The sequence below is a fragment of the Anomalospiza imberbis genome, chromosome 6, assembly GCF_031753505.1.
Source record: "Anomalospiza imberbis isolate Cuckoo-Finch-1a 21T00152 chromosome 6, ASM3175350v1, whole genome shotgun sequence".
NCBI classification, from domain to species: Eukaryota; Metazoa; Chordata; class Aves; order Passeriformes; family Viduidae; genus Anomalospiza; species Anomalospiza imberbis.
This window is the reverse complement of record NC_089686.1, coordinates 9,887,340-9,905,944: the sequence shown is the minus strand read 5'-3', so window position 1 is coordinate 9,905,944 and position 18,605 is coordinate 9,887,340. Positions and strand designations below refer to the sequence as shown.

The 18,605-nt window shown below is 38.0% G+C and overlaps 1 protein-coding gene across 5 annotated transcripts in view; it reads right to left on the bottom strand.

Moving 5' to 3' along the window:
- Nucleotides 1–60: 60 nt before the first annotated feature.
- Nucleotides 61–18,605, bottom strand: part of PPP1R13B (protein phosphatase 1 regulatory subunit 13B) — a 69,214-nt gene continuing 50,669 nt past the window's right edge. For 2 of the 5 annotated variants that reach the window (XM_068192294.1, XM_068192300.1), the window contains exons 5-18: nucleotides 18,368–18,469; nucleotides 17,162–17,336; nucleotides 16,599–16,795; nucleotides 14,718–14,882; nucleotides 13,734–13,914; nucleotides 11,864–12,019; nucleotides 8,990–9,159; nucleotides 7,631–8,132; nucleotides 6,329–7,095; nucleotides 4,645–4,782; nucleotides 4,434–4,567; nucleotides 3,601–3,767; nucleotides 2,450–2,649; nucleotides 61–1,592 (exon numbers count right to left, since the gene is read on the bottom strand). In XM_068192294.1, coding sequence (XP_068048395.1) covers nucleotides 1,551–1,592; nucleotides 2,450–2,649; nucleotides 3,601–3,767; nucleotides 4,434–4,567; nucleotides 4,645–4,782; nucleotides 6,329–7,095; nucleotides 7,631–8,132; nucleotides 8,990–9,159; nucleotides 11,864–12,019; nucleotides 13,734–13,914; nucleotides 14,718–14,882; nucleotides 16,599–16,795; nucleotides 17,162–17,336; nucleotides 18,368–18,469 — 3,096 coding nt within the window. In that variant the 3' untranslated portion in view covers nucleotides 61–1,550. The remainder of the gene's footprint in view (nucleotides 1,593–2,449; nucleotides 2,650–3,600; nucleotides 3,768–4,433; nucleotides 4,568–4,644; nucleotides 4,783–6,328; nucleotides 7,096–7,630; nucleotides 8,133–8,989; nucleotides 9,160–11,863; nucleotides 12,020–13,733; nucleotides 13,915–14,717; nucleotides 14,883–16,598; nucleotides 16,796–17,161; nucleotides 17,337–18,367; nucleotides 18,470–18,605) is intronic. The other 3 variants (XM_068192297.1, XM_068192298.1, XM_068192299.1) reach the window with 3 other exon arrangements.

The window sequence follows — 18,605 nt, the reverse complement described above, 5'->3', positions numbered from 1 at the left end:
CTCTGACCAAAGCCACATCTGCTGTCGAGACCTCTATAAACAGAGTGGAGAATGCAGCCATGCCTTAGCAGTACTTTATTGTGCACATTTACATGTTCTCTGAATTAGTGTATCATAGGCTCTTGAAATCATCACATTCATGTAGCAAATTCTTCAACAATAATACCCTTTCACTTTTCACCACAATATATACAGTTAATGCTGACCTGTGGTAAAAGCAAGTTACAGCACTGCAGAAATGGATATATAAATTATACACAGAACTTGTACATGAAGAGTTAATCAAATTGCATACTGTTAAATGGGAGAAAATTACAAGAAATATGGCTAAAACTTGTAATGGGAAATTCAAAATATACTTTTGGTATATAAAATCATGTACAATTAAAATTCCAGTGAAGTGCCTGTTTTGGGGTTTTTCTTTTTTGCTTGAAACTACAATGTAGTGGAACAGGTTATTGCATAACTTGCCTTGGCAGCAGTTGAAGGCTGCCAAGAACCACAGAAACTGTCCTCAAATAAGCTATTGCCTTTCTTCAATCCTTCTCTAAACCTTGTTTCTTTCTTCTCCTTGACTTGGCATCTACATGACTCTCTCTACTTCTATCCAGTCCTTCATATTTTCTTCTAGACTGACTCAGGCAGACTTCAGGTGACACAGTATAACCCTTACCAGACTCTTACCCTTTTCAACTATTGCACTTTCATCCCTGCAGACATACAAATCCCTTAAGCTGCTGCAACTTCAGTACTAACTGTTGTGTCCAGGCTGGATGAGCTCGGGGGGTTAGTAGGGGAACCTTTAAATTCGTAGAGGTAACACCGGTGCTGTAGGCTGAATAATAAGAAAACAAAACACCAAGTGAAATATTGTGTAGGGACTTTGAGAAGTGTACAAATACTGTTGGTTTTTGTTAGTTCTCTAGCTTGATTCTAAATGCAAATACTGCAAGATGCTAGACTAGGTAAAGCTTTCGTTGGGGTTGTCCAGACTAGGATTTAAGTGTTTATCGTGTTGCCACCTAAAATCCGAGCCCTCACCAAGCTTTGGTAACTACTTAATTATGCATGTAACAGGTGAAGATCTTGTGTCCTAGAACCCAAAGAGTTGATGGGTAATGAGAACTCAACATTCACTGGTATGGAACAAAAATACCCAAAATCCCGACATGGGACAGTTGCTGTGGGGGGTTGGAGCAAACTGGACAGTGCATCTGCACTCCGCAAATGACACCTCTGAACACGGAACACAAGAAAGCTCCTACCACAGAACTCTGACTCAAAACACCGCGTTGGACGAGAGCTGGCGCAACACTGGCGGTAGCAGAGGTGTCGCTCTCCTCGTCAGTGCTGGGTCACACAAACAATCCTCATTTACAAACCGCAGATCTTGGAAATCGTGGATGCTGTCCATTGAACAAGAGAAAGCACCATTAAAACTAAATATCATCGTTTTATTTCTCTGTGTGAAATGACCAAAAATGATGGCTCCAGTGTATGTTCTAAGTTTCCAGTTACCAGCATGGTACTGCACTGTTGTACAACTGAGTTCAAGCAAGGGTTCGCTGTCGAGGTTTTATTCGTGGATATAACTAAAAAAAAACCAGAATAACAGTATTAGGCTTTGCAAGGTTAATACCAACTTAAATAATTTATAACTAAGGGGTACTTATTAGGCAGAACTGGGTGATGAAGTGTTATGGGGGGTGGGGTTTTTGTAAGCTTGAGGGTGTTCTTAGGCCACTCCTGAAAAAGAAGAAGCAGGAGGAAAAGGGCAGATTTACTCCTGCCAATGGCAGCAACATGGCTGCTCTATAAATGACATAGTGCATTTAGCTCATGATCCAGAACAGACAATGGATGCTTTTACATAAGTACAAAAATTCCCTGTTGAGCACTCCAGAGAGCTTATTTCCTGCTCTGCAAGGCTCTCTTATGCATTTTGTCCTCAGTAGCTCTCTACTTAGTCACCTTACATTCCTGGCCTCTCTTGACAGTGTTCCATCTGTCTGAGCAGCATAAACAATGTGCCCACAGTTGTCATCTTCAAGGCCCTTTCCTGTTTTAAACTCACACACACACCTATGTTCTTACCTTGTGCCAGGTATTAAAAACCTTCCCAAAGAACTTTCTGAACCAAGGCTTCAAGCTGCCTAATAGAGCCACCCTATTTTCCATAAGGGCTCTATACTTTAGCCAAGGAGGAGAAAAAAGTCTCAGTAAAGCATAAAGTCAAATATACTAACTTGCTTAATGACAACCAGCACCAATCTCCTAACAGTAGCCTCTCCTGTTTGTTTCTAATGGCACAGAGGCCACAGAGAATAATCTGCTTTACACCACTTCATAGTGCTGTGGATGGTGCACAGAAGAATTCTGACTAAAGATCCATCTTCTGTTCCTACTTCAGGGGCATGTGGAAAACAAGGGAGAGGGTGAAAGAACTTACCCCAAGGAGGTTTTTAGGCACATAGCCTTCCTTGTCATTGAGGCGGGCCCACCACCACTCCGTTTCATTGTCGTCCTTGCGCCTCAGGATAGTGATGGCATCGCCCTCGTGGAACGACAGCTCGTCATTGTTCTGGGCTTCATAATCCCACAGAGCATACACCACCCCTTTATTCATCACTCCCAGCTTCTCCTGCACTCCTGTTAACAACACCAGATGGTAAAATAGCCTCTTTTTCCCCTCTGAGATTTTTACTATTGACACCGAGGCCCCAATATTAGTCTCCTGTTAATAACGTTTCATTAACTTTTCAGCACTTCCATGATGAAATGCTGTCAGAAATTTAACTGCATGATAAAACAATCTTACAGAATAATTTAGAGAATGAGGTTTTTCTCTTTTATTATACATGCAGTGGAAACTGCTTCCTACAGCAGGCTTCGTACAGGGACACTTGAGGCTTTTGGAACTCGCACAATGTCAGATCTGACAGAGCCTTAATGAAGCTTAAATCCTGTGATAGAAATTAAAAATTTGTCTGCTCCATTGAAGTGCTTTTCTTGAAAAATATGTTTTAGTAAGTAAGCACCTTCTGTAAATTAATTATTCATAAAGTGTTATTTCTTTCTTTGTGCGATCTGCTAGGAATTTGGGTATAGATCTCAGAACAGCTCTGAATTTCAGCATAGGGATGAAAATCAGAGCACAGCACCACTACACAGAAACATGCTGCCTTGTCAAAATGCCTAGGAAACACCAACTCTTAATAGCATTTTATGGGAAACAAAAGGCTATTCCTACTATTAGAATTCAGTCAACAGCCTGTGCATCTGGAAGTTAGGAGTCTCTCTGTCAAAATACTTGACAACTCACTGTTATGGTCAAAACCTCCCTGCAGAAGCACTTCCTTGAAATGAAGCCAAATTAAAACTTTTAAAATCTTAACATTTGAAGGAGCCTGTGAAGTAATTCAAAACCCAGAAGGACTAAGACCAACATCACAGTGAAAAGGTGATGCTGGTTTTAGCACACTGAAAGCACAGGGACGTGATGGGCCATATCATCCAGTCTGGGGCCTAAGCAGATGTTTCACACAGATCAGAGGGACAAATCAGGATAAATCTTAGGAAAAAGTTGGTGTCACAGCTTACCATACAAAAACTGGGAACACTGAATATAACCTTCTTCCATCTCCTCACACTTGTCTGCAGCCGTTTCTATATCACTTATAGTTGAAGCAAAAATAGCTGCCCCAGATTCAACCAGTAGTTTACAGAGATGAACACTATTGCAAGAAGCTGCACAATGCAAGGGTGTCCTGAAATAAAGCAAAATATGTACATGTGAAAAAAGAAGCTTCCATGAATCCTTTCATCTTGCCATTTACAGCCTGTCTATTTTAAAAGGAAAATTATGTTTATAGTATGTGTATGCATTGTCTAAAACCTGTCAAGCAGCTAGGGTGGATTTCTGGATTTACCTGACTCCAGTAAAGCCAAGCATTATGAAACAGATGATAGCAAAACGAGTAATTTTCACAGCTTACAAAGCTGTTGGGTGTGAAAGGGTATTTACCAATACAAGCAAGCCTGAAAGGTAAAACAAAACTGAGGATTCATATTCCCCCCTAAAAAGACTTCAGGAATGCTACAGCTACTTGTAAGGTGAGATTCTTCAAGAACACCAACATCTCTTGTCATTTGTTATTTATAGTTTTATTATTTCAGCATCTGAACAAGAAATGCAACTCTACCACTAATTATCAGAAACTGTAATTTAATTCATGGTTCAAGTGTGCTTGCTTGGGAGCTGAACATGCTGTAACCTTGCATTTGAGTTAATCTACAGCTTAGAGAGTACTCATTTGATGGGGATAAAGAGGAAGGAAATTGTTCCCAGAACAATTAAAGATTTCAATTAAATTTTGAATATGCATCTGAATGGTGCTTCTCCCAGTTACTAGGTTAAAAATCTTGACACTTACCACCCATCACTATCTGCTGCATTTACATTTACACCAAAATCAAGAAGGAACTTCACAATGTGGTGATGACCAGCACACACTGCATTATGCAAAGGTGTAATGCCTTCATCATTTGGTTTACTGGGATCATCAACCTGTTGAAAACATAAAATAGTTTAGCACTTTCTTTTTCCTGAATACTGCATGGGGTTGCCCTTGTTTAAAAGCTTACCTCATATATGATTCGTTGTACCAGATCAAATTCACCCTCCAAAGAAGCATCTAGGAGGAGAGCCAAGGGATTGAACTTCACTCTCAAACCATGGCCTGTTCTTTCTGAGTTGGGTTTCTTCAAGTTGGTACGTTTTGTCTGAGTAAAGATCAAGGTCAGAGGGATCATTTCAGGTTGTACAAGTAGAAAATATGATTCATTTATGAATCTCATCTTCCTAAATGATATTTAGAGCTATGAAATCATTTCTATTTAAGTCTCTAAATAAAAGGCTTGATAAAAACTACATTTTATGCAGTTAAAAAATGAAAAAGCAAGCCAATATAGCTTCAAAGCTTCTAATTAAAGATAATGAGTACAAGGCATGAAGTACTTAAGTCAGTGTTTTAAGCATCATCATCTTAATTGTATCTAATATAAGCTGTGCATATTACTGGTGAATTATCCAAGACATTGAAAAGTTTTGCTTAGCCTGGAAAGCACCACACAATTAAGCCAGAGTCTGTACTTAGAGGAATCAATGCCTTGAATTAGCAGGAGTCTCTGTTGTAGGTCAGACCTGGCAAGTTGGGAGTTTTGTTGTAGGAACGAAAAGTACACAACATGAAGCTATTTTATGTGACATTTTAGCAGGTGTTATCAGAAGCAGCATTTTCAGGATCTGAAGCACATTTCAATGTGTTTTGAGAATATTTTGAATCCCTTACATGTGTCCTTGTCACTTGCTGTGGAAAAAATAATCTATTATTAACTACAGCTTTTAAAGAATGCTTCTAGTCTCTAGCTCTGTAGGATCTGTTTTCACTTATGGTCCTATATAGGATGGCTATTTCAGTTTGGAAAATAAACCCTCCACATTATGATTAATATTAGTTAGCATATCCCATTCTCCCAGAAGTCACCTGGCCCTTATGCTCAGGGAAAACCATACAAAGCCTTCTGCACACTGCAGCTGAATTCTCAGAAGAATGCAAGGTTCCTACCTGAATCTAAAAGTGAGGATGAACCTTGCTTTCAAAGAGTGAGTAATATCACAACAACAAAGAATAAAATATTTTTTCTGTATTTTTCAATTCTCCAAATGTGGCAGATTTAGATAATGACAAGTATTTAAAAGATTTTAGTGCAGCTGGAGGATGGACTTGGAAAGCAATTCAAAGTATGTGACAAGCCTATGAGAAAAACATTTCTGCTATCACAAGCCAGCTGTGCTGCTGCTGGAGTTAGCCCTGGTCCATCTACTCTGAGAGGGCACAAGGAGTGCAGTTTCCCCAGAACAGCCATTTCAACTTGCCTGCAAATTAAAAAGCTTCGCACTGACATAACTATTTGTATGAAAGTAAGGGTAAGCTATCTTTGAAGGCCTGAACAAATTAAAAAAAAAACCAAAATAATGTAATCTCCAATTCCAGAATTAGTTCTACAACAATAATCTCCAAAACGCTGGAAAACACATACACAACTGGTTCCTGTTTGTGTATTTTCCTTATTAAGCAGCTAGAGTAGTACAGAAACTAATCCATCAGAATTCTCCCTGGAACCCCCCTGGTTTTCTTTCCTTTTAATATCATAAGACTTCAAGTGCAAAGATACCGCTGAGTAAAAGCTTACCACGTTCCAGTTATGCTTAAGCACAAAGCTAATTCTGTAGTTCACAAAGTTGTTCTTTTGCTTTGTTACTTACTGGAGGAAGTGGAGGAGGAAGAGCAGGTGGCAAAGGAGCTTCATCTTCTGCTGGAGAACTGACCTCTGGCGTGGGACTGGGTGACTGCTCAGTAGAAGGAACTATAGAAAGGTTGTTGTTGTTGTCTTCAGTTGTCTCAGGTGTTTGATTTGTGGTTTCAGTGCTTATCAACTCCTCGGTAGCAGGAGAAGGTAACTCATTGTCATTGGCATCTGACGAAGGGGGTGGTTCATCAGGGACAGGAACCGTAGGTTGCACGGGGATTGGTTCTTCAATATTGCCATTGGTGCTGGCGTTCCCGTTATCAACGTCAGCTAAATTGCCTATGAAGTCCTGTGGATTGCTTGGCTGATAAAAAGGAGCACTTTCTATCCCTCCAGCCAGGGTATTAAAGCGCTGGTACAATAATTTTTGTATATTTGGTCCACTTGGGCCCTCTGGCTCGGTGATGGAGCTGCGTTTCTTTAACGGCCTCGGAGCATTGGCCAATTTTCTCCTCAGAGCCTCGAGGTCAGCATCACTCTGATACCGTAGGGGTGAGTGCACAATAGGGGTGAGCTTAGTTGGACTGAGAGGACGGGGAATGTTTTCCACATTGCTGTTCTCACTGGGTGGTGGAGCATTTTCCAGCTCTTGATCTTTTTCAGTGACCTCAGTCTGAGGCTGAGATTGTGGCTGTGAGGGAGACTGGGCAGGCAAAGAGCCATGAAGGAATGGCAAGGGTGAGGGGGAGGTTGAACCAGACTGTAATACAGGCTTTCCATAAACTGAAGAAAAGAAAGATGGAAAACAGTGAAGAGCTGTTCTTAAATTACATAATAAAATATTCATAAATAAACTACTGCTACTTGTTTGACACTAATACAGAAAGAAAAAAAATATTGTTCTGTGGACTGTCAAAACAGAAATAAATACTTACCTGTTGGTGATGCTGATGCTTACAATTATAAGCTACAAGTAACAAGTGGAATGTTTTTCCTCTCTCATGAGGAAACAGTAAGAGAAGCAAAACTCTCTTATTTAGACACTGTTTTTTCAACTTATTTATCAAAGTATTGATAAAGTATCCAGGCTATATTGTTCCAATTGCATATTGTTTTAATATAAAAGGCAAATCAATGCATATTTATTGATAATCTCAAAAAATATACTGAATTATTTTTCTGCTATGCTGCATACATAAAAATTACTTTCCTCACAAATTTAGACAAGTTTTCCAAACTGATACGGGAAGTCAACTTAGCCAAACAAGTAGATCTTAATGTATTTCAAAGAAAAAAAAAAAAGCAAAATATATTCTACCTGCTTTTACTGACTTATTTAAAGTATTGTACACAGCTTGCTGGTAATTCTTTGGTGGTGTTGCTTGCTGAAGATACACTGAGTAGATGGAACTGGAGTTCACTGTCTGTGGCCCTTTTCTGGGAGACTGAGGTCTGGATCCTTTATCAGCAAGAAAAGGTCTGATTGCCACAGTCAAAGGCAGTTCTGGCCTGCCCTCTCCTCCTGGGAACAAGGGGGGACCAGAGGGTTGATACGTGGGGCTGGGAGGGACAGAAATTCTCTGCTGGATCTGCTGAGAAGAGCTGGGCTGGTGCACGTTGCTGGGTGGCGGGAGCGGAACCGGCCGCTGCCGATTTGCTATACTGGTGCCAGGTCTGGGCAGGCTGCCATCCTTCCTTCTTTCTAGAGAGTTTGTAGAACCTGTTCCTAAGGGAACTGGGCTTGGATAGGTCCCATAGTTCTGAGGCAACTGCTTGCTTACACCAGGAACTGTTGGTGGCACCTTCCCCAGGTCAAGACCCTGTGTAAGAACAATAAATAGTATATATCATTTAATTAAATAAAGTACATCTGAGCAAGAACATTCCTTTTTCAACATACCTTACCAGCAACCTTGTGGGACAGAAAAGGAGTCAATATAAACAATTTATGTTCCTTTATCACTAGATATAATTCTACCTGAGTTTATCTGAGGATCTCATCGTAATTCAGACAAAGGCCACTGCTGAAAGGCACTTTCAGCTGTAACACATTCATATCAATTCAAAACCATTTACATACATGCAAAGCCTGATTAACTTGTTCTAGGTTCCAGATCTCAGTGTCTAGTTGATCTTGACAACACATACTGTCAGAGTTTACCAAAACAACATAAAGACCAAGTCCTTATTCTTTAAAGACTATAGTCTTAAAGAATTCATAAAGTACTAGCACAACAATGAAGACAGATAACACTAGTAGTCTCACTTAAGGATGGATTTAATGACTTCTTTTGTGAGATTTTTGTGAGAGAAAGAGTATGCTGAAAAAATAATAATCTATACAAAATAAAAAGACTAACAAAGATATGAATTAGGAAAATATGAAGGAGGGGGGAAAGGATTAGGAGAAGCAAAGAGGGAAAAGGGGAGATTAACTATGTAAAAAGAAGAGGAAGGAATACAAAGTACTGAAGTTGAAACAAACCCACACATTTTAATGTGATAAGAATAGAAAGGAACAGAAGAAATACAAAGATAAATTTTCTTTATGACTTTTTAAATAAACAGCAGCAGGGAAATGGAATGTGTATCTAACTGAAGTGAGTTCAGCTATGAAAGCCAAAGGTTCATAATTTCAGCAAAGCAGATCTATAAACATGTCACAGATGAAACCCACCAGTTTATCAGTACTTCCTAATACTGAAGTTGGCAAAGGCTGGCTGGATATAGTTCCTTGTTTTAAAGCAGTATCCATGCTTGATTCTTTCCAGTCTGTGTTGGAGATCTGAGGGGGTTTTACCACAGGGGCTGAGCTCTGTTTAAGTATCGGCCAATTTCCATCATTAGCTTGAAAACAGACAAAAATACTAGATTTAAGATAATCCATACTAGCATTGCAAACAAGCAAAACAACATGTGAAATAAAATAGCTTAGATTATAGTGGGATTAGTTTTATTCTAGAAGTGAGATAAATAATTATTAATATTTGATTCAGAAATCAATACTGAAAGCCAAATCACTGCATAGAATGTGCTGTTCACGACCCTTTAACATTCAAATTGCACTGAAAACTTCTATAGAAAAAATGTGATTAAAATTTTGGCTTGAGTGTTGCATATTCTGCTATTAAAAGGCAAACAAATTCAGAGTAACAATCCGTACAGAAACACTTCATCAACACAATTCTTTGGGTATTATCCAGAGACAAAGTCAAACTACAGTAAATGTTAAGTCTATGTAAGCCCTGAGTGGACTTACTCCAAATTTAAACTATGGTTACCAGATTCATTCACCCGTAACAGGATGTAAAAACTCCCTTCAACAGCAGGGCGGAACAAAAGCACACATTCCTTTGCTGGAAGTGGTGGTTAACTCACCTTTTGTTTTTCCTCAACATACTCACCCGATCAGAATTGCCCCAGAGATTTAATATTAAATGAATTTATAAAGTCAGCTGACAACTTTAACTCACAGCATCAAGACACAAGTCATGGGCTTTTATCTTTATCATATGCAAAAAATCATGCATAGCTGCACATAAACTGAAGCAGCAAATCCTTAAAGAAGTCCCAGATGCATTGATGTTACTTTATTAACTGTGTGAGACTACTTAGTTTCAGTTCTCTAAGTAAACAAGAGTTTAAGTAGCCTAATAATTAGACATGATTTATAGTAACTAAATAAATCCTATGTTAGATCCTAAAGATTTGATTTGCCTTTAAAAGATTAAACTTCAGGCCTCTCTTCCTCTAAGGAGACAGGAGGGAGATCATTCCTCCATCCTTTAAATGTGTAAAGGTGATGTGCAACATGTAACTGACTGTACTACGGGATGGGAGCTGAAATGGAGGGGGATTGTGCATTTGTGGAGATTCAGTGAGATTTCTGGACCCCACAGTAATACAATATCAAATGAAAATCAGGTATTTAGAGGCCAAGTTTCCTATTTCAGTTTTAAGTCTCTAGAAAACAGAATCAACAGGACTATTTCTAGAATTCTCTGTCTAGTGTAGCAGATAGTGTCAAAATAAGCTGCATAGGAACATTCTACTGAGTGAATTTTCCATCACCACTCTACTTTTTATCCATGAGCCTTACCCTCTTTGTTGAGTATCTCTCAAAACAGGATTAACACTTGGATATTTTTACACTGAGAATACAGTATATTGTCCAGAAACCACTTTTGATACTTGCAAACTGCCAGCAAGTACTGAGGCCCACTTTTAATACTGGCATTATCCAAGAGCTGAAAATGTTGTGAGTTTTGTTTGTTATTCTTTCTAATCATCTGGTTATCAAGAGCGAGACCAAAAAGGTGTCTAAACACTTATGCCATAAATAATGGCAAATTTTCCAACTATGCACTGAATTAATGCTTACTGTACAAAATACACAAGACATTCTGTACCTCCAGTGAGGTTACAGTTCAGTAAAACCTTTGTTTTGAAGAGCAGTGAAAGGTGTTTTAATTGATTCATGCTAAACATGAAAGCATCTGGATCTGTAAGTTTAGTTATGAGGAAAGCACTTACAGAAGCAACAAACATGACACAGTTAAACATCTTACCTGCAAATTCAACACTCTTCTATTAGAAAGACAGATACACAAAAACTTATTGCAAGCAGCATGTTTATCCCCAGATTCTGAGGTAAATTCACACTGGAAGTAAATTCAGACTCTCTCTCCTCTCTCTGACCTACACTGTGAGGGTGGGGAGTCAGTGGCACAAGTTGTCCACAGAAGGTGTGGATGTCCCATCCCTGGAGGTGGTGTCCAAGGCCAGGCTGGATGAGGCTTTGAGCAACCCGGTCTAGCGGGATCTGATGCCAACACCCTCCTGACAAGGCCACCCCAGCTGCTGCTCTCAGCCACCCCACAGCCAACTGGCTCCATCTACCCCTCCAAATGCACCCTCTTGCCTGTGCCTGTAAATGTAACATCCAGTGTATTTCAGCTCTCACCAGCCATAGTGCATTTACATAAATAAGACAGTGACACACAGACACAAAAGGTTTTGTGCATTTTCTCTGACTTTCCCTTAAATTTTTGTAGGTCTGGATCCAGGTTACTTATTACAGCAACTGAAGCATGCTCCAAGTCCAATGGAAAGCAGCAAAACTCTGGGAATTGACTTGGGCAAAGTGAGCTTTTATCCCAGCTCTGGGGTCAGTGCAACATGGAAACTTGAGGTTTCCCACAAAGTAACTCAAACTAAGCCTGTATTTTATACATCTATCCAATCCAAAATATACTAAAATGCTTTAGTGATTGCCAGAAATTTTTAACATTGAGAAAATTTTGAGGTTTTTCAGAGAAGAAAATTCATCCCTAGTACACTATTCCAATACTCCTGGGATGAATTTGCTGCAAATCTGTTCAAAGATGAAAAGCAACTTCTCAATCAATTTACATTTCAACAGCATCATCTACACGCCAGACCACAACACAAGTTCTAAAGATGCTGTTTAATATGCATCTGTGTGCAAGAGCTCAGATGACCATATTAAAAACTGAGTTCTTAGCTAGCCAGAGATCTTCCACGGACTCACAGTGCTGGGTGTCAAAGAGAGTAGGTGCCAGGCGGATGACATTGTGAACAGCAGACTGAAGAGAAGTGGGAGGTGACAGAATAGGATCCACTATTATGTCTAAATCAGAAACCTTCCAGGTGTCTGGAGATTTTTTCACACACCCACAGTCTGTCTCTACCGGACGCACCAAGGCAGATCCAGTTACACAGAAAAAGAAAGAAAAAAAGTGGTGGAAAAATTATAACAATGACAATGGAGAACATTAGAACAGGAACACTCAGATAATGAGAAATAAAAGCATGACAGTTGAAATAAATTTTCAATTTCTTTTCTTCCTGGGACCATATATGCTTCTTCTTACATTAATCTATTTTACAGAACTTCATTCAATATCTTCAAAATAATAAATACAAAGTCAGTCCTAAGGCAGAATAATTACTTTTACAATATTAAAAGTCCCGAGGTAGGTCTAGAAGTGGGTGTATTTATTTTGGAAGGTTGATACTACAAAATTGTGGTTTTTAGTTGGTAAACTTAAAAGTTAGGAACTTTCCTTTTCCCTATGTGGAAGAAGGATCCACGAATCTGAAAACAAAACTGTTGCAAATCTGTACCTTCACCCCCACAATTAAATCATTCCATCTTCTGGAGTCTTCCATAAAACCACAGTGATGAGGTTTGTACAGATTTTGAGTACTTTTAGCTGATAAAGGTATTGCTAAATCACTAATATCAATGGGAAATACTGGAGTCTTATTTTAAGTTCTGTTTGGCCAGTTTTACTTTCTGACATTGGGGCTTTTTTGGGGGGTTGGGGGGAAGGGCATTTCTGACATTCTTCCCTACAGAGAGGTTCAGATTGTCTTTTCCCATCTCTTCCTCTCCATCTGGAAACCATGATGCGGATTTTCCTGGAATATTCAGTTTTAAGTACTTGAATGTATGTGAATATTGAAACAGGTTTTGTCTCCCCGTCATTCCTTATCCCCTTTTTGATCTCTCCTAGGAGACCAGGTAAAATAAGTCCTATGGTTAGACCAATGGGATCGTGCATTTTTATTCGTATTATGTATATTTTCCTAGCTTATAATTTCTTAAGAATTCAGATCTTTCTCAGGTATGAGCATACAGGTGAGATTTGCTGGAATTGAGAAGTTAAGGCACAAATATGACCTGCTTCCTTCAGCCTCCAACACAAATTAAATAATAATTCTATTTGAAAATTTTAGATGGAATTATTAATGGTGGGAGACATGGGAGCCAATTTCAGACATAAAAGTTCTGGGGAGTTCTGGAGGGGCAGCTTCTTCACTAAATAGGGCAGAAACAAGTATATAACATCAATGTTATGGTTATTCCATTTCAGAAATGCTTCAAGGACTACAAATTCCCACATCCCTGATGAAGCAAAAACTTCTCATAGTTTTATTCTATTTTCCTATTTAGTCTCTTTCTGAGAAGTATTATTCTTATTATTTACTCATTAGCTTTGTTTTACTTGACAGAAAGCAACACACTGTAAATAGTTATTTATAATACAGTTTTCCACAAAGTTGATTTCATTATTATATTCAAACACACAAACTAATTGAAAAAGCTATTAAAGACAAGATAGAATCTGTGAAGAAAACGTGCTCCTTCTGGGGATGTACCAGCCAGTAAAATTTCAAAGAAAACATTCAATTTCCTAAGAAAAATTCATTGAAAGAAGCAAAAATGCCACAGATCAATTGACTGATGTCCAATTCACAGAACAGTATTAGCACATCTGAAACTTGCCTCCTCCCCTGCACCAATTATGCCAACACTGGGTCTCTTAAGATTACTCCTTTCCTTTATTGCCCCTTTTCAAACCACATGTACTGATAAACATCACACAAGTACTTACCAGATTTTGATCTTCCATGTGTTGAGTTGGGAGCAATGGTGAGAGACTGTGGCTTAACTGGATCTACTGGGACAGCGTAAGTGCCAGCACTTGGAACTTGGATGTAAGGTCCTACTGCTGCCACCCTTCCTGAAGCACTCAGGGATGACTGGGGCGATGAAGTTCCATTAATACGATTCAACTGAAAATGATCACACAAATTGAAACGTGAATGTCCATTTAATCCAGACCTTCCTGCGTGAACAGGGAGGTCTAAACTTAATTATCTACAGCCATGCACTGTAGCTAGGACACCTTAATAATTAAGTTATCATACTCTACACTTCTACATAAAGAGGGAAATAACGTGGTAGAAAGCACAGATTTTGTTCCTTAGAATCAACACCTCAAAAATTAAATTTTTTAGTCACAGCACATACATCTCTTGTAGATACCTATATCTCTGTAAGGTCTCTTTCACTGTGCCTTTCTCAAGCAAATGGTCTAAAAGGACTTCTTAAATGATCTAATATATATGTGTTGGGTTTTTTAGAGCAGTATCTCCAGGTATGAATTCTGGATTTGCATATGTACTACTCTCTTAAAATCTTTCTGAAGCTCCAGAAAACTATCAAGCTTAACTTTATCAAAGTGTTTATATTTTTATCCATTTTTCATCCTGGAAGGTAAGTATTTTATAAAACCCATTTTTTAAATGCATTCATACTTTTAAACACATAGCACATAGTCATACCTTCCTTCCTAGAAATATAAACTTTTCTGATTTTTAATATAGCATTGTCTGTGCCATAAAGAAAAATAAAAGGAAACATATTCTGTCTTACAGTTTTTGGACATCTATGGGAAACATTAAAATAGTTTTAAGAGACCTGCTACTTTTATAATAGGTAACTGTGTTACTTGAGTGGGAAAAAAGGAGATTCTATGTAGTTTTTATAGGCCCTTGATAAACTGAAGTGTGGCCCTTTTAACAGTTTATCTTACAGGAATGTTTTCTTTTTGACGTGCCTCAACTTTTTTCTTGTACAGTCGTTCACGCAGCTCGTTGATTCTCTTGTCCATCATGGCCACCTCCATATTGCGTTTGTTCAGGAGTTCTTTCTGCTGCTGGAGCTTGGAGTTCTGCTCCTGGTTAAGCCTGTTACGGATCTTCAAAAACAAACAAACAAACAAAACACTTGCTAGGACAGTTCTTGTTCTGTCTCTTGGCAAGTTGGTCTTTAATGCAGTGTAAAAAAAACCCAAAGGAATTTAGATCAACAACTTGTTCTGTTGTCTCTATGCTTCCACACATCCTGTCAAGTTAGCATTTGCAATCATGAACAACTCTTAGAAGAAAACAGTGAAAAAATATCCTAAAAAAAACTAGTGGATGCCTATTAAATACATACAGATGGCATCCCATTTACTGAAAATGGATGGAGGAACTAGTCAGAAAGACATTTCAGAAAATTCTACTGTGAAGAACTAAATCACAGAAAATGGTTGTTTAAAGTTATGCTTACCCAAGACAGTTTGTCTATCATGAAAACTAAGTGATACAAAACTTGTAACAGAAATTATGCTATTGATTCTGTTTCCAGTTCCACATGAGACTTTGTGATGTCTGGAAGAGGTGTTAACTGAACTGCTAGTGCAGGGGCTCTGCAAAGATTTTCCTCTCTGCATGGGGATTAAACTGAAACCTTCACAGCAGTTTTCCAGTACGTTATGAGGTGGATTACTTTTATGGTTTAAATCAACCATGACACTCTCTATAATTATTTCTCTTGCTTTGCTGTTGGCATTTATTCACACCTTCAATAACCCAGACATTGTCTCTCTGTTCCAATTTTCATGGTAATGTTACAAGCAAAAAACACCTGAGGCAAATTTAAGTTTTGATAAACATATACGGGATCACTGCAAAGCGCGAGAGAAATCTTCATCTATTGAGCATCTTTGCACTTAGAAATACTCAAGAGGTAGATATGCCTTGAATAAATGCAGAAGGGGTAAAAAGGAAAAAAAAGGACACTTACTCCTAATGCATGAAAACAGGATTGATTAATTTCTATGCTGTATTTGCTAATCTAAATAAATGAGACTAATTTTGGAATTTAAATTAATTTTAAAATATTAAATCTATTAGAGCTGTTACCTTGATCACAATAAAGCACATGAGTAAATAAAAAAAGCCCTCAAAGTCCAGATACATTAGCACACAATTTGACAAAATTTCAATGTAAACCGGATACTTAACTACAGATACAACAATCTTCTTGCAGGAGATATACAATATTGATGCAGGGAATACTGTGTGAATATACCACAACTATGTTGCACTATCTAGTGCAGGAAATATAGTGCAGCTTGCAATTTTAATTACTCTATTAAAATGTGTTATTTAATTCCTATATATTTTGTTTATTCACACCAGACAATATAGCTATATTTTTATAATATACTTTTAAAATTACAGTCATATCTCCAAATTAAGATGACATGTAAGTGAGCTTGCTATATCCAAATCAGTGCAAAACAGAAAAGTAACAAAATTAGTTTCACAAAAATTTTTTGAGAGAAATTGAAACAAATAATAAATTATGTGGATTTTCAGTATTTCAGTATTAGAGCCTGAGAAACTCCCTTCAAAACACCTGCACACGTTGTATCATTACGTGTATAGGAAAAAAAATAGTTTTTAAAGCTAATGAAGTTCTTTCTGAAAAAAGGCTGTATGCCAACTACAACCTCACACATTAACAGCATTCCAACACACTGCTTTTATAAGGTGTAACAGAACCAAATTGCCACTCATAAGAGCAGTAATAAAACTTTTAAAATCTACAGTTGTAATTCAAATAGAATGTTTTTGTTACTTACCTGTAGCTCTTGATACAACTTTTTTAATTCTACTGCTGCAGGCCCTGTCATTTGTCCATTGTAAGACTGAAATCCATTCAGTTTCCCTTTCCTTAAATCCTCCAGTTGCTGAGTGAGTTGATCCACTTTTAACACTGCAGCCTGCAGTTCCTGCTGCTTTTCCTGGAACATGGCACTTATATGCTCAATTTCAGTTGCTAAAATTAACAAGACAAAAATAACAAAAACCAATTAAATAAAGCTGAAGTTATTAATTTTTTAATTCTACAAGTACTAATAAACCCACCAGGCTAGCTTTACATCTAAAATACATATAAAATATTTTTACTGTAAATTTGCTAACAGTCGTAAGATTTCCTAACGGTTGGAGAACAGATTTATTCTGTGTTTGACTACATAAAACTAACCAGCAGTTCCATTGCATACAAATGCCATGGAAACACAGAACCTCCATAAAACAAAAAATGTTGTACCTGAAAACCTGCTTCAATGCTACAGTGACTTAAAATATATTATTTGTTAGTCATGCAGTGAACAGTAAATAAATTAAGAATTTCACATACACAAATTGCCATTCATCATCTTGCTGTAGTCCACTTGTCCTCTCATGGCACGGATTTTTTTCAGCTTTGTCTCTTGGGTTTCAACACGTTCTTTAAGTTTTTGGAGCTTTTCACTCTCAGAAACAGACTGCTGCTGGCGACGTTCTTGCTGCTTCAGGTAACGCAAACGTTGTTCCTGACAAAAGGAGGTTTTAAACAAGAGAAATCCGTTACTCATTTATTTATAAAAAAACCCAACACATTAACTTAGAAAACACCATTATTTTGATGAGGTTTTCTACTTCCACAAATCAGAAAATGTTGTATTTCATTGAAATATGTACCAGCCCTAGAAAAAAGTCTTTAACATCAATTAACTAATCTGTTTTTGAGCAGAGATTCAAGATTTTTTTTAGACAAAAATAACATATTTACATAGATATGCGAATACAGCCCTAGTCTGAACACTCATTCAAATACATCTGTGACGCTTCCTCTGGCATTTGTTTTCTGCCACTATTAACAGTTTTCTTGCTGTTGGCAAAATAAATTTCCAGATCTGTTACCCAGCTTCCTAAAGATGACAAAGTATGTCTAACAGACCATTTTAAGCAAGATGACCTGCTGTAAGAAAATGTTCCATTTCTAAATAATAGTTCTGCTGGCCACACAAGGAAAAATAAATTTTTTGTATTATTTCCACCAAGAAAGAACAACAGAATCAGCAGCTTGACTCTTAGGTACTCCAAGCATCAAAGGCATGCTGTATAATACTTCAAACAACATCAACAACAATGTCAAAACCATGAAACCCCCTCCCCACTCTTGCATACTTAGATTCTTCTGTCTCTGAGACTTGGAAATGCAATACATAAATTTTTATGAATTTGGCATATTCTCACCTCACCCCACTATTATTCTACTGAATGAGCCACTACAGATGAGCACAGAGTCAAGCCTGTTCTGCTACAGAACATGAAGGGGGCCACACAAGAGAGATAAACAAACCCTAGCAATATTTTTATAATGACACATTACATAGGCTGTTCTAGCAGTATTTATGCCAAAAGACTGTGCACTGCCTAGGCTAAGATTATTCTGGTAAAATGATGGCTTTCTCAAGCTATTTCTTGAGCTCAACTGAAATGACTTGGTGTGTTTTTCTCTATCCACAAAACTTATGCTTGCATATATTGGGAAAAAAATGGGTCTGTATATAATTATTACCTTAGCAACCAACATTTGCTGTTGATTTTCAATCTGTTGCTGTTGTCGGGCAGCCATATCTTGCAGTTCAGAAAGAGTGAGCTCAACACGTGGATTCCCAACCTGCAGAACAGAAAATGTTCCATGAATGTGTTGCGTATCAGGGCATTCTGACCAGACAGCCTAAACACCCACTCATCAGAGGAAGGTTAAAGGCTCCTCCCAAGTCCTCAGAGGAAGAATGATGGGCACCTGTGAA